Raw genomic sequence first — 15370 nt, forward strand, 5'->3', positions numbered from 1 at the left:
AGCTGAGCTCCTCCATTTCTTTTGTTAGTTTAGTTGTTCTTCTCTGCAATCCAATCTTTCTCCAATACCACAAAATCCTTATTGTGAACCCAAAACTGGACTGCATATTAATCATATTAAACAGTATTTATTTAGCACCAACATATTAGGCAGCTCAAATGACAGACAGATACAGACAGTGACCCAGGAGGAGCAGAAAACGCTGCCCCGAAGAGGTTACAATCTCTGTGGTAGGTGTGGGCAACTCTGTGTGCTGGAGAAGATGTGTCTGAGCTCTTACACTTCCACAACACCCTGGTCTGTGTGCCTTTGCAGGCCAGGAAACATGCCCAGTCCTGGGGAAGGCCTGGGACCTAAGTTCCCTGCTGGGAAATGAAAGTGGTGAAAGTGGGTGTAAGTGGTGCAGTGAATGAGGCCCAGATGTCTGAAGACATTTCTGTTGAGGGGAGTGTGAATGAGATTGTTCTCCTTTCTGTGTCGGTTGATGTGCCCCCTTCTGTTTCTGCCTCTCCTTTGTGTCTGTTTCGGTTGTGCCTGAGACACAAGAATGTGAGAAAAACTTTAAAAAATGAATCCCTCTGCCCTGTAGGTTGGGACAGATGGAGAAGAAGGCTGGAAAGGGAAAGTGGAGGACACAGGGAATTGGTGGGTGGGTAAGAAAAGGGGGAGGAGAAAAGTCAGGTGAGGTTGTTGGTTAGGGGGAGGTAGCGCAGAAAAATAAATATATGGTATTGGAGGTGGAACCAATGGAGGAATCGGGGGGTCCACCTTTAAAGCTGTCAAGTTCTTCAGGTAGTTTGTGTACAAGTAGGGTCAAGAAGCAGCTACTTCAATCATCCTAATGGCGGTGGCCGCTCTATTGAAAGTGGTGACGCATCAAATCTTTAAGCAGCAAAGAGGGAGTAGAGGTACCGACCTAACTCAGTGGAGTTGCGGTTCATTTTAAAACCGATAAGGTGACTTGTCGGTGGATTATTGAAGTAGAGATGGGGAGATGTATGGTCATGGACGCCTTGGTGGAGGGGCAGGACTTTCTTGAACCCATGCTATCATTTTTAATATTATTTTCAACCCATTACGTAATTCATCAGGTCCTGGTGCTTTATTAACCTTAATGTATCCCACTTCTGCGTGATCATATCAATTTTGAGCCACTGTGGTTCGTTCAAGTCTGTGACATTAATATTTGCATTTTGCACTTGAACTCCACCATTTTCCTTTGTGTACAAAGACCTAAAACAAGTGTTTAGTGTTTAGTACTAAACAAATGTTTAGTAAATTTGCCTTTTATTTATCCCTGGTTACCCCAGTTGACCTGATCTTTTTGCTGTTATTTTTTTTTAAACGTCTGGAGGTTTGCCTTGCTTTCTTTTGCAATCTGTCTTCCATTTTGAAATTTTGCACGTTTGATGTCCTTTTTATTTGTTATGGCTTTATTAACATTAGCTGTGACCCACATAGCTTTTAAATTTTGCCTTTTAAACATTGTGCATGGGAATATATTTTACAGTGTGTTTGTATAGAAATTGAATAGAAAGTGACCTTATTTGACTGTCCCATCCCCCCTGTCCTAAGTTAAATATTCTGCCATCATTCCCATAAATCCTTACCTATCTATGGCATACAGGTTGTGTCTCAATGAAAAGTTAGCCAAGTGTTCTAGGAACCCAAATCCTTCTCTTTTACACCAGGACTTAAGCCATGCATTTAACTGTCTAAGCTCCCACTGCCTTTCCTGTGTTGTGCATGGCACAGGCGATATTCCAGAGAATTTAACATTGATGGTCCTCCCTTTCAACTTGAAGCCTAGTTCTTTAAACTGATCTGTAAGGACCATGTATCTGGTCATTGGTTCCAACATGGACCAAGGCAGCTGGGTCATGCCCAGGCCCTCCCAGTAATTGTACACTTGGTCCACCACATGCTAAACCCTGGCACCAAGGAGACAGCAAACCATTCAGTTGAAACAATCCGGGTGACAAACTATTTTTTAGTCCTTCTGATTATAGAAGCCCATATTGCAACTAATTGTCTAAGCCTTCCTGCATTGCCTTCCCCACCTCTATTAGATAGGGGTAGCAGTAACAGATCCTCCAGATCTCGAATGAGATATTTCAGAAGTGTGACTTGCTCGCATCATTTACAGCCAAATTCATTCTGGAGTTTTGCTCCACTTGTGCATCCTTATGGCAGACTGTGCAGTGAGAAAAACCGTCAACCTTGCTACCACTCATTTTTCAAGTCACAATATATAATAACTTTTATAACAATTTTTACTTCCTATATCAAGCAAAACTGTGTTTAGTTTTTTCCCAATTTACTGTGGTGGTAAAAACTGAATGGGAGTGCAGAGCCTCCTGGAATATCTACAGTCATGGCCAAAATATTGGCACTCTTGTGTTTTTCAGAAAATGCACCACTTCTCTCAGAAAATTGTTGCAATTAAAAATGCTTTGGTGTTGTCATGTTTGTTTCTTTTCTTGGCACTGGAAGAACACAAAAAAGCAGAGAAAAAAAAATCCACACAAAAACTCAAAAATGGCCTAGATAAAATTATTGGCACCCTCAACTTAATACTTGTTGTTAAGTGGAGGGTGCCAATAATTTAATTCAGCAAAAGTAAAGATAACAGAGACCGTTGATCCAGGGAACATCCGATTGCCTCATGGAATCAGGAAGGAATGTTTTTCCCCTGTTGAAACAAATTGTACCAGGGTTTTTTGCCTTCCTCTGGACCAACCTATGTCCATAGGATTTCATATTTGGGATATTTAATTCCCTAGTGGTTGAACTTGATGGACTTATGTCCTTTTTTCAACCTGACCTACTATGTAACTATATATATAACAGAAATCATTATAGTACTGTTTGGTTATCTGAACCACTTATTGTGTAAGAAAAGAGTAATCTTGGCCCATCTCATTCCAGCCCCACATCACTAGCAAACAACACAAATACATACTGTGTATACACATTTCATACTTTATCCTGGACAATCACTTCCTGGACAATCACTTTCTTCTTTCTGCTGTTTAGTTTCTTAGATGTCAGTGTTAAACTTGGTAGGGACCATCAAACCTGAGTTCCAATGTTCATCTGGTATGTCTTTTTATCACCAGCCTATCTCCTGGTTTGAGCTTTTGAGATCCAGTAATCGAGTTTGGATCTGGAGTCAAATATATAATTTTGCACCTTGTTTAGGCATTTATGTGAAGATGCCACATAACCTGTAATATATGAATGAAGTGCTTGTAGCTGTTGGAAAAATCACAGTCCTGTTCTTGAAGCCACCCTAAAAATGATTTCATTAGGTGAAAGCCTATATTTGCCTATCTCCCTATATGGTCCCTCTCTGTTTCCATGAATTTTGCACAGTACCCCTGTATGGTCAGCATTCTTATAACAGAACAGCTAAAATGATTTCGTATAGTCTGAAAGGGCAAGACTGGAAGCTGACAATATAACTGTTTTCATATCTTCAATAGCCTGGACATGATCTGTTGAGAATTGGAAGTGTTCCTCTTAAGTTAATACATTATTATATAGTCATTTAGGAACCCCTCTCAGTAGTACCGTACTAAGGCTCCCAGCTGTCTGACATTGATACAATGTGAAAAATTCAAATATATCTGTTTTTCAGTAATCAAGTGTTTGCTACAAATACCAGTTTTATAGCTTACTTTTTTGCTTTATTATCTGTGCTAGCTAGAAAATTGCAAACTTACAGTTTCTTTCCAACATGTTTCCATGTCATCATAGCACAGAAGCAAATCATCCACATACTGTAATAATGCTGCACTACCTTTTCTGGAATTCATCCATTCAGTACCTCATTCAGTGTTTGGTTGTACAGTTTGAATTTACTCCTTCTTGTGCAAGACATGTCCAACATCATTGCCTGTTCTTAAAAGCTAACAGATAATAACTGGGTGCAAATGCACAGAAAAGAATGTGGTAGCCCAGTCAATCACAGAGAAAAAAGTAGTAGTTGGAGGTTTCTGACCTAGTATGAGAGTTTGGTACCTATGAAGTATCTTCCTCTACTTTTATTCACTGCTTAAGTCCCTTTGCATACTGTCAGCTCTGCCTTGGTTTGTGTTTCAGCCATTCCTCAGTAAATTGTCTACAACACCTTTTTCCCAAATCTACAGATTGCCTGTCTTAGTCATTTGTTCCTAAAGTGAAGTACAATGAAATTAAAACAATTCCTGGGAGACTCTGACTCCTACAATATGCCCTGGACATACCAGTTTTGATTGGCAGATCAATTGGCTCCCTGAGCCAACAACACAGAATCCTGTGTGTGGAATTATCAAAGTCTTTTTATATCTCTCCCTTTCTTCCTCTGTCCCTCTTCCTCTCTCTCTCTCTCTCTCTCTCTCTCTTTCTTGCCCTCTCTCTTTCTTGCCCTGTCTCTCTCTTTCTCTCTCTCTTTCTCTCTCTCTCTCTCTCTCTTTCTCTCTCTCTCTTTCTCGCTCTCTCTCTCTTGCAGCCATAGGTCATGGTATTGCTTGTCCAAGAAAATCACATGAGGATTGACCCAACTTCACCCTTAGCAACCAGTTCAGTTAGGAAAACATTCGGGGCATTTAGACTGGTTACACACACAAGTACACAACACACACATGTAAACGTCTCACACACATAAGTACACGTCTAACAGCTAAGGTGAAGGAGCTTGTGACCAGACTAGACAGTGTAACATAGCTATGCATAGCAAGGGAAGAACCCCGGTAAGCTAAATAGGCTTACCTCCTGGCTGGGGCAATTCTGATTGCTCCATTGCAGCTACTGAGACACTGGCCCAATCGTCATCTGTCCATACTGGAAGTTTCAGCACCAAATAATGTCAAGGAAAAGTTTTTCTATTTTTAAAATAAACTTGATCTGTTAAGTTAATATTTTGATCGTAATATAACAGACACAAACACCAGCATATCTATAGAGTTGCTGATCAAATTTGTAACAAAGGGAAGTTTACCAGATGCACAGGATCCCCCCCCCCCCCCACACACACACAATGCAATCAGTTTTTTTGATTTACATCTCATCGACTATTCAGCTTTCAAGGCTGTGTTTCAAGGCTCTAGCTCTTCCACAGGGAATATTATCTAAGAAACATAACCAAGAAATATTGTTTAGTGGCCAGAAAGTATGGAAGCAGCCTATGCTGCAATATAGAAGGTCTGTTTATATAATTTAAAATAAGAGTGTTTTATTTGGCAGATGATAACCACAATTATTTATTCAATGTTTTCACAGTAATTGATCAGTTTTGTTCTCTGATATAAGGTACAGTTGAACAGTCTTTCATTTTTTTATTAAACATCACAGTGTATTAACTTGAAAGGAAGGAACAAACGAAAATGTATTGATAGTTTGTGGTAACATAGATTTTGGGTCACATTGCAGCAGCAGGTTTTAAGGTAAGATAGATGTAGAAGAGTGAAAAAACAAAAAAGTAATTGTTAATTTACAGTAGGATAGATAGCATAAGACTGCTATCTGATGGATATTAGGTGTCTGTAGAAACAGAGGCGAAATCTTGAAAGAGTACACAGTATTTCCAAGGCCACATTTTCTCCTACTGCAAGTCGCTGAGAAACGTGGGGTTGGTACTCTATGGCAACATCCTTTGAAATGAAACATGTTTTGTGAGGTAGGACTTCTCAAAGAGTGCAAGTCTCTCCCAATGGATACAACAGCTTCTTAGTTCATCGGGTGTTCCCTCTGGGCATTTTTTGTGCCTTCTCATGATGCATTCCTTGCTGTGTGCAACATACGTAAACACAAGGTAAGCCTTGGTCCACCAGGAATACATAATTTAACATCCCCTCTTATCCAGCATGTGAAGAAGCATAATCCATTAATCTAGTAGAAATGCTGTGTCTAGAAAATTCTACATGTCTTTATCTTCCATTCAACCCCCAAAGGTTTACAAAATCCAATGTTGTCGTTACTCCAGATCTTGCTAATTTTGCATTTGCCTGTGGGGTCGGTTGTCATAGGATAGGATTCCTAGGATAGGAATTTTGTATTACAGATGTACAGGAAACACCATTTTCATTTCTCTTCTTTGGAGTCCTACTCCTTTTCTTGCTGCTTCCTCCTCTTGTTGTCATCATTCCTCCACTGGAGAATATTTGCCCAGGAAACTCAGGACGTTCTCTCCCTTTCATACTCTGGCATGTTATTTAAATGCTCCCCTTAGCAAGCTACTGGTGGTACAGTCCTTGCAAAAAAAACTGTGGAAGCTTCTTTAATGAACTTGTGGAGTGTTCTCTGTCTCCTTGGAGAATACCAAACTGACATTATTTTTCAAACCAAACTGCCCCTACACGAACATGTGGTCTGTAATGTCTCCACGTTAGCAGTGGCTTTGGGTAGTACTTCATGTTCTTTATAGCCAATTGGGTTATAGTCTTGCATGGCGCTGACACATTCCTGTGGTGGGATCTGTTTTTTCAGGAAGATGAACTTTAGGGTTGCTTTCACTTACATAGTTAGGTTGAAAAAAAAAGTCCATCAAGTTCAACCACTAGGCAGTTAAACATATGCCAGATAAAAAAAACCCTATATACATAGTTGAGGAAGGCAAAAAAACCTTAGTACAATTTGCTCCAACAGGGGAAAAAAATTCCTTTCTGATTCAATGAGGCAATCAGATCAACTGGATCAACGGTGAAAAATCCCTTCCTTATACAGAGCTTTCCTAAAGCAATCTATAGTATTTGCTGAAACTACTTCCTGAGGGAGCCTAATTCACATTTTCACATACCTTACAGTGAAGAATCTTTTCCTTATACAGAGCCTACACTGCTTTCCCACACAATGCACAGAGTGCCCTCCTATTCTTTGTTATAATCCTAAGGTGAATAATCGGGAAGAGAGTTCTCTATATGGACCATTAATATATTTTTACAGGGTGATCATATTTTTATTAGTTACATAGTTATAGTAGGTTAGGCATAAATCCATCAAGATCAACCACTAGGGAAATAAACATATCCCAGATATAAAACCCCTATAAGACATAGTTGGTCCAGAGGAAGGCAAAAAAATGTTCTTTTTGTGAACTGGTGCCTAAAACTGGACTGCATATTCCAGATGTGGTCTGACCAAGGCTTTGTACAGGGGCAGGAATATGTCTAGATCTCTGCAGTCTATTCCTCTTCTAATACAAGAAAGTACTTTGCTAGCTTTAGATATTGCAGCTTGGCATTGCATTGTTATTAACTCTATGATCTACCAGAACCCCCAGATCCTTTTTCATTTCTGACTCCCCCAGATGTATCCCCCCTAGACAGTATGAAGCATGTTGTTAGCCCCCAAGTGCATTACTTTACATGTATCTATATTAAATATCATTTGCCACTTGGCTGCCCAATGAGACAGTACATCCAGGTCTGCTTGTAGATTATAGACATTCTGTATGGACCTAATTCCATTACATAGTTTGGTGTCATCTGCAAACACAGAAACTGTACTTTTTATCCTAAACTCTATATCATTTATATAGATGTTAAACCATAAGAGTCTCAACACTGAACCTTGGGGTACACTACTAATAACCCTAGAACATTCAGACCATAAATCATTAATCACTTCTCTGGATGTGGTCCTTTAGCCAGTTCTCTATCCATTTACAGATTGAATTTTCCAAACTTAAAGATCCTAACTTGCATATTTACCATCTGTGGGGTACAGTGTCAAATGCTTTAGCAAAGTCCAAGTACACTACATCAACTGCTACTCCATTGTCTCTCTGTTTACTTACTTTCTCATAAAAAGAGAGTAAACTTGTTTGACAACTTTGGTCTTTCTTGAATCCATTCTGACTATCACTTATTATACTATTTTCTAGCAGAAACTCCTCTATGTGGTTCTTTATCAAACTCCCTAGGACCTTTCAAAAAATGGAAGTTAAACTTACTGGTCTGCAGTTGCTTGGTAATGACTTTGCTCCCTTTTTAGTTTATTAAATTTTTATTTTAAATTTTTAAGACAATACATTTTAACCTATCCAAGCCTATCCAGGAAAATTAACACTTACTGAAACAAAAACTAATGCATACATATCAGCAACATTTGTATAACCATACAAAAACCACTATCGGGAGAAAAGTCAAGGAGTAAAAAAAAATAGAATAAGGGTACCGTGGTCTTTTAGTTCCACATAAAATAAGAACTGCATTAAATAAATCTGCTTATCATAGATGTAACAACCTGGCGTCAAGATCTAGGATACTGTGATGATCCAACCATGGTAACCATACTGTCCATAGGAAGAGAATCTCCAGCTATAGTGCTCATGCTTTCCAAAATCATAATATCAGTGACCCAGGACAGGACCGCCACAAAACTTAGAGTGGGTCTCCTCCACGCCATAGCTATCACTTGCCTAAAAATATGAAAGAAACTAGTTTGCCTGAATATTTGTGCGAAGGAGGATTGGGTTTGTGCTGAAGAGCCTCCCAGGGATTCATATGCAATGGAACTTGTAGTACCGTTGTTAAATGGTTATAAACCCATATCCAAAGACACCTCACCACAGGACAGTCCCACCATATATGTATGAAAGTGCTTATGGCACAACAACCCCTGAATCATTTAGAGCAGTTGTGTCAAACTCTGGCCCGAGGGCCAAATCTGTCCCCCAACATCCTTTTTTTGGCCCCCAAAGGAATCCTAAATATGAACTGCAGGTGGCCCGCCACTGCATTGAAAAATGCATCGCTACTACAATTCCTGTCATCACTCGTGTCTATAGACAAGCGGGCCCTCTGCCTATACATGGCCCCACATTGGACTGTGTTATAGATGCAAGTAATGCCGGGAATTTTAGTAGCAGCGCTATTTCAATAAAGAGGGAGTTCCAGCAGTGGGTCCCGCATTGGCCGTGTCTGGCATTTCCATCACTTTCCCACAGCTGTACTTTTTCTTGCTACTTCAGAGCATGGCCTTGAATATTCAGATTTTCATAGAAGAAAATTGTTAATATTATTGTTAGCCTGTGCATAAAGTTTACCATTGAAATTTAACTCCAAAGGCTACAAATTGAGAAAGAGGCATAAGATTTAAAAAAAAAAAATTCTTAGGCCTCTTTCTCTATTATAGGCTTGTTCCAGGTTCAATGTGAAGGAAAACCTCTTTGTTTCCATTAAAAAAAAGGTCTATATTAAATGAGAAGGAAAAACTTCCTCAAGTCTTTCAATAAATTTCAAGGTTGGCCAGCGACTGACTAAATTTTTAATTTTGGGCCTCTGTGCATTTGAGTTTGACACCCCTGATTTAGAGGAACCCCTCACGATAAGCGTGTCTGTTCTTTCTGGTGTCATATACCAACAAAACATAACCTTATAAGCATTTTCCACATTTGGAGAACATTTGGCTACGGCGAGCCATATCTCACTCCATTCCTCTAGGGACTAGGTAATTTACGTCCTATCTCTTCACATAAGGTGGCTTTTGGGCACCTGTCGTAACCAACAATGCATACAGGAGTGACACCAGCCCTGCTGATTGGGTTTCTTAAATGCAGTATAGGGAAAGCAGCGGATGCAAATGTTTAACTGTAGCATGTGGGGAATTGTTAAGTGGCAAACAGTCCATGAGAGCCAGTCCTGCAATATGGGTTGTAGTAAGGCTTATAAGCTTGTTGAGTTCCAGGAGTGGGATAAGATGAGTAAGTCACAGAGATGGCTTAGTGAAATAGCAGTTCAGAATGGCAGCAGTAGAGGATGTGTTGGAATCCAGGTGGATAAATCAGTCCAAAGGCAGGAGCTGGGAGTTGCAGATTGTAATTGTATGTCCAATTTCGTTCCAATTCCTGTTTTTTTCCCTGGATTATTCCCACTGCACTTAAAATTTGGCACTTAAGATTTGGGCAAGTGACCTTGTCTGTTGTTTAAATAGAAGTGCTTTGGGCCCTGAATATGGATGGACTGATGGGAGTAACAAGGAATTTGGGATATCAGTTGAACCTGGGTGGGGTTGGCAGGGCAATAAATATCAATGTGGACTGTAACTGGAACTAAGGGAAAGTGAATAGATAAATCTATGGGGAGATTTAAGATGGTGCAATAAATTAATCTACAATAGGAGACATACCATACACAATCAGATGAAGATTGCGGAGGGAAAACAATTGAATACACAGGGATGAAATTTGGAAGGCAGAATGAGAGACGTACCATACACAATCGGATGAAGATTGCGGGTGAAAACAAATGGATACACAGTGATGAAATTTGGCGGGCAGAATGGGAGACGTACCTGTAGAAGGAGAGATGAATGCAGATTAGATGCAGGCAGATGAAGAAGGTGAATTCATCAGTGATGTTTGAAGAGGAGGATGCCAAAGATGGTGATGATCACGATGATGTGATTCCCTGCAAATATTCCCATTGCACTTATAATTTGGCACTTACGATTTGGGCACGTGACCAGAGTCCCCATGTGACCTTGCCTGTTGTTTAAATAGAAGTGCTTTGGGTCCTGAGTATGGATGGACATACTTATGTTATATAGAGAGAGTATCCATATTCAATTTGGTATAATTTATCCAGGGCGACCTTTTCCTACTCTTTATGGCTTTTTTACTATAAGGCCCATAGGGTTTAATTTCAGCCTCTTAAACTTATTACCCATTGGAATATATTTTTCAGTGTGTTTGTGTGGTACAGACTCGAAACATTTCCATTTTTGTTCTGTGTTCTTTGAGGACATTATTCTCTCCCAGTCCAAGTCACAGAAAGCTGCCATTAATAATATAAAATTTGCTCTCTTAAAATTGAATGTTTTTATCTTTCCTGTTTTTGCTTCCTGTGTACAGATTACATTAAATGAAATCATAATAAGATAATCATATTCTCTTTTACATGCACTTTGATTATAAGTTACATATATAAAATATATATATACAATATAAAAAAAAACTAGGTCCAGCAGAATATCATTTCAGTTGGGTCTTCTATAAACTGTATCATAAAATTATCCTGTAATCATTTTATTAATTTCCATCCTGCTATACCTGTAGTGTACCTTTGCTGTACCACTTCTGAGTCTTCTTCTCCCTCCTCTTCACAAGAGTACCATTCTCCACTGACCCCGACATGACAAAGCTGTTCCTCTACCCAATAATGTGCACACTGTTAGGCTATATTCTATCTAATTAGTCTGGATTTAATGATGAATGATGGTTTTCATCATGCAAAAAAAACTAATTGTTCTCTGGCTTTCCCCCTGCGTAGATAATGAGACCAATATCATGGCTGCACTGCAACTAGGCTAATTCTCTCATGTTACCTGCTTTGTGCATGCATTACATTTGTGGGTGAAGAAATTTCTGAAGCATTGCCTGGCTTTCAGGTCTTGACCAAAATGTCTGCACACACTTCAGCAGATCCAAGTGCAAAAAATGCATTTGCAGTCTTGCAAAGACAAAATTATTTCCCATTCCACAAAATAATCTGCGACCTACCCACCCGGTAGGATTCAACATTACACATGCAGGACCACCTGTGTGATCAACAAAAACTGGTAACTGATTATCTGAACCCCAGTACAAAATCAATGAGCTTGATACACTTTGAGCCAGGGCTGTGTCAGGATATAAGGGATGCCTGTCGATTTTTGAATTCTAAGAAAGAGGCAGCAAAATTTGATAGCCAGGAAAGCTCAAATGTGTCACAATGGGCCTGTGTTTTATCAGGTGTTGTGTGCCCTGACAAATCAATATCAAATGACGCATCAGTCTATATGATGTGAATATTGCAGAATGCTCTTTTTGTGACCTAGTTTTAAGTTTTTACACTCTACTGAGCCTATCACACTAATCAATTATATATCTATATATATGACTTGTTTGACAGCAATTGAGGAAGAACACTTGAAACAAAAGCCAAACTGCCTTCAAATTGGTCAAGCAATAATGGAGCACAACCTATCCAGAAGGATTGCCATACCAGAAGGAGAGCTGCTGCTAGAGGTGGGTGGTAAAATGGTATATTTTATAAACAGCCAACTAATAATTCAAAACATTTTCATTGTGTACTTTAGTTCTCTCTACTTTTGAACTTTAATTGACAAGTCACCCATTCCACTGTAAATGTAAGTCTATTGCTGTTAAAGATGATAGGACATGAAATGTTTTCCAATATTTTTCTTTCAACGAGAAGGATATCAACACAAAATCTGAAATATATTTATTGCTTAGAAATGTATGATAAGGATTTATTTTGAACCTAAATGTAAAAAACTGCTTTACCTATTTATATAAAAAGGAATCTATTTTTCTTTCTCCTGGTTTTTAAAATTACTAAAGCAAAGTAAAGCAGTACTTTACTCCTATGTTTACTGCCCCAGTTGCTTACTGTCAAACACTAGACACCAAGAAGCTGTAACAAATTGTCACTTTTGCAGACATTTACAAGCGGCTGTTAAAGCCTAAGAGCAAGTTACATTTTTTTTAACTTTTTGTGAATTGAAATGCTTGCACAATCCCTGACTGGTTGTAAATGCTTGATGATTCCACATCAACCACAATGACTTCGGCCTCTTCTCCGCACACATCCGAATCTCTCTGATAATTTCTAACCTAACGGAACCTAATTTGCTATGGAACCAATATTTTTATCTCACTTCCTAATTTCCTTCTAGAAGGTTTGATGTGTACAACTGAATTGCACTTTGAGAAATTGATTGTTAAGATTGCTACATTTCATATTTCTATGCCGTACTTCCTATTTTAGGACCTACTTTTCATGTTTTAAATTCTCTGGTCTTCAGATTTCTTGTATTTTTATGTTGTTTTTAGGTAAACTATTTTTATGTTCCATATCATAGTGATCATAAATTTTTTGCTATCAAATAAATAAGTAATAAATATATTGCTTACTGTTCATTATGTTATCATTGCTATTTTGTTTTCAACTCATTTTTCTACTGTGGACACAGTACTATACCCATGCATGTTTTACTCCCATAGATATATTTAGACATTGGGCTGCTTTCTATATAGTTTAGTTCATTTTGTCTAGACCTTTTCACAGGAATTTCTGAATCTCCATATCTCATGTTGCTGCACCTCCTTGCTTTATTGGTCTAAGCTGTCATGGACTTTGGTTTACGCTGGTATATGCTATGCTTTGCCTTAATATTTTCCTCAGGGCTTAAGTATCCTGAAACAACATAACCTTGTGTATTTTAAATTTGTTTTAGTATAACCTCACTTTTTTATAATTTGGCAAAAATCTATTCATTTGATGGCCTGTAAGTCTAGTAAGTCTGTCTAGAACTCAGTATGTTCCTTCCTAGTTACTTCTCTTATTTATCAGTTCAGATTAGCCAGCCATCCCTGTGTAGTATGTTCGCCTCTCGTTGGACAGCACAGTTTATTGTACTTCTCTTCCTGTTGTCTTTCCTTTCCCAATCACATTTTCACCTACCTTATCTAGTCTTTCATCTCCCACACCTTTTGATTAAAGGTCTCGTGTGGAACCAACCCTTAACATTTGCCTGCCTATACTTACTAAATACTAAATCTCTTTCCTCTGGAGGCTACAGGCTTTCTTGCCTGCAAAGTTTTTCTTGGTACTGTACATAGGGAGGGGCATTAATGTTGCTCTTGGGCCCCTTTTAGATGTGTCCAGAGGTGTATCACGCCTCTCATGCCATTTTAAAAAGAATAAAAAGGTTATTGTTTTATTTTACTTAACCTCCTGGGCGGTTCATTTCTGTCCGTATTTATATGTCTAAATGCGGTACATTGTTTTTCATGAAAATTTATTTTACAGTATATTATAATAGTATGAGTATAATAAAGTTTGAAACACAAAATCATGTCAAAATAATAAAAATGAAAAAAAATTAAAGAAATATTATACTCATATTATACTGTAAAATGAGGAGGAAGCAAGAGGACGGGCATTATGAAGGACGCCGTGGATAAGGTAAGGCTCTATTTACTATTATATTTCACTGTTTTACCTGCCTCGAGTGGGTTACCGCTTTCAGCATCTTTTTTCTACCCCGAGTCAAATTCTGGGTTACCGCTCGGGGTTAATGGACATCTGGCATCTCCAACACCCTAAAGTGCAGGACTGTACATATTATTTTACGGATAATACCACTTACTCATTTGTTTATTATATTTTTCTTCCCCATGGTGAGTTGGGTTCCCTTACATCCTCCTTTTTTGGGCACAGAATTGATTGATTTTAAGCTGAAAATCCTTTCATTGTCTTGGCAGTGAAAATTGAATGACCAACTGTTGCAAAACTCTGGTATTTAGACAGACCTGTCTGATTTTTGTTTTCTTCATTAATGCAACCACCAAAATAGACCCATTTAGGATCCAGGAGTCACATCAAAAATGTTATATTCACATGTCTTGATAAAATACCGGTCCAAAATAAAAGGGAGCATCCAATTTAAAATTTCTGCTTGGTAATAACTTAACCAGAGCTTTCTCTATCTCAGACTCATGTTGAAGAACTGGCAATGACAAAGAGAGTCTTTGCACATGCTGCTCACACAGAAAGCCAGGGTAAATGTGCCCCTAACTACTTTATTTACAAGAGACATAAACTGTATGATTGCCATGGGGGGGGAGGGGGGGTGCACCCACCTTTTTACCAGCCCAGTTCGCTGAGACGTGCACGGGGCACAGAGTCTAAGCGGCCCCAGTGCATGCAGAGACTGGTTACTGACGACAGATAGGAATGGTACGTGGTGCAGGAATGAAAGACAGGAGCGAGGTCAGACAAGCCAGAGGTCAGGGCAGGCAGCAAACAGGAGTAGTTGAGAATAGCCAAAGGTCAGAGCAGGTGGCAATCAGGAGTAGTCAACGGTCAAAGCCGGGGTTGGTACACAGGAGAATCAGTAACAGAAGACACACAGGAACAACTGGAACCTGGGAACCGAGCCAAGAAAAACTCCTTGTTTAGGCAACTTCCTGTTGCCAGTCACTTTCTTTTAAAGGGAAGGTCATGTGATAGATGTCATGTGAGAGACATGTGACCTGCAGACATCCTAACCCACCACCAAAGGGAGTGCTAGAGAAGAGGCAGTTCAGGTAGTGTTTGCATATCTGCCAGCAGGTGGGGTGCCACTGCGTAACTTTTTCTTATAATTTCATACCTTCAGGTAGTATACTGCCTAATGATACTCAGCAAGCATTACACAGGCCTGCAGTGAAAACATTTTTTTCAAAGTTTTTTACTGATTCCTGTGTTATTTGGAGTGCTGAATCCAAAAATGACAACTACTTTTTCCCATCATGTAAGGTTTTTTTCACAATTCACCATATTCAACTTGGCCGTTGTTGTTGCCCTGACGATCCACAATGTACTCAGACAGGGTATTTAGA

At 39.0% G+C, this 15370-nt stretch overlaps 1 protein-coding gene across 1 annotated transcript in view; it reads left to right on the forward strand.

The window, feature by feature from the left end:
* AHRR (aryl hydrocarbon receptor repressor) overlaps window positions 1-15370 on the forward strand; it is a 284245-nt gene that overhangs the window by 76025 nt on the left and 192850 nt on the right. Inside the window, 1 exon segment of the mRNA XM_072411941.1 lies at window positions 11874-11989. Within this exon segment, the coding sequence (XP_072268042.1) occupies window positions 11874-11989 (116 nt within the window).

The sequence above is a fragment of the Pyxicephalus adspersus genome, chromosome 5, assembly GCF_032062135.1.
Source record: "Pyxicephalus adspersus chromosome 5, UCB_Pads_2.0, whole genome shotgun sequence".
Lineage (NCBI taxonomy): Eukaryota > Metazoa > Chordata > Amphibia > Anura > Pyxicephalidae > Pyxicephalus > Pyxicephalus adspersus.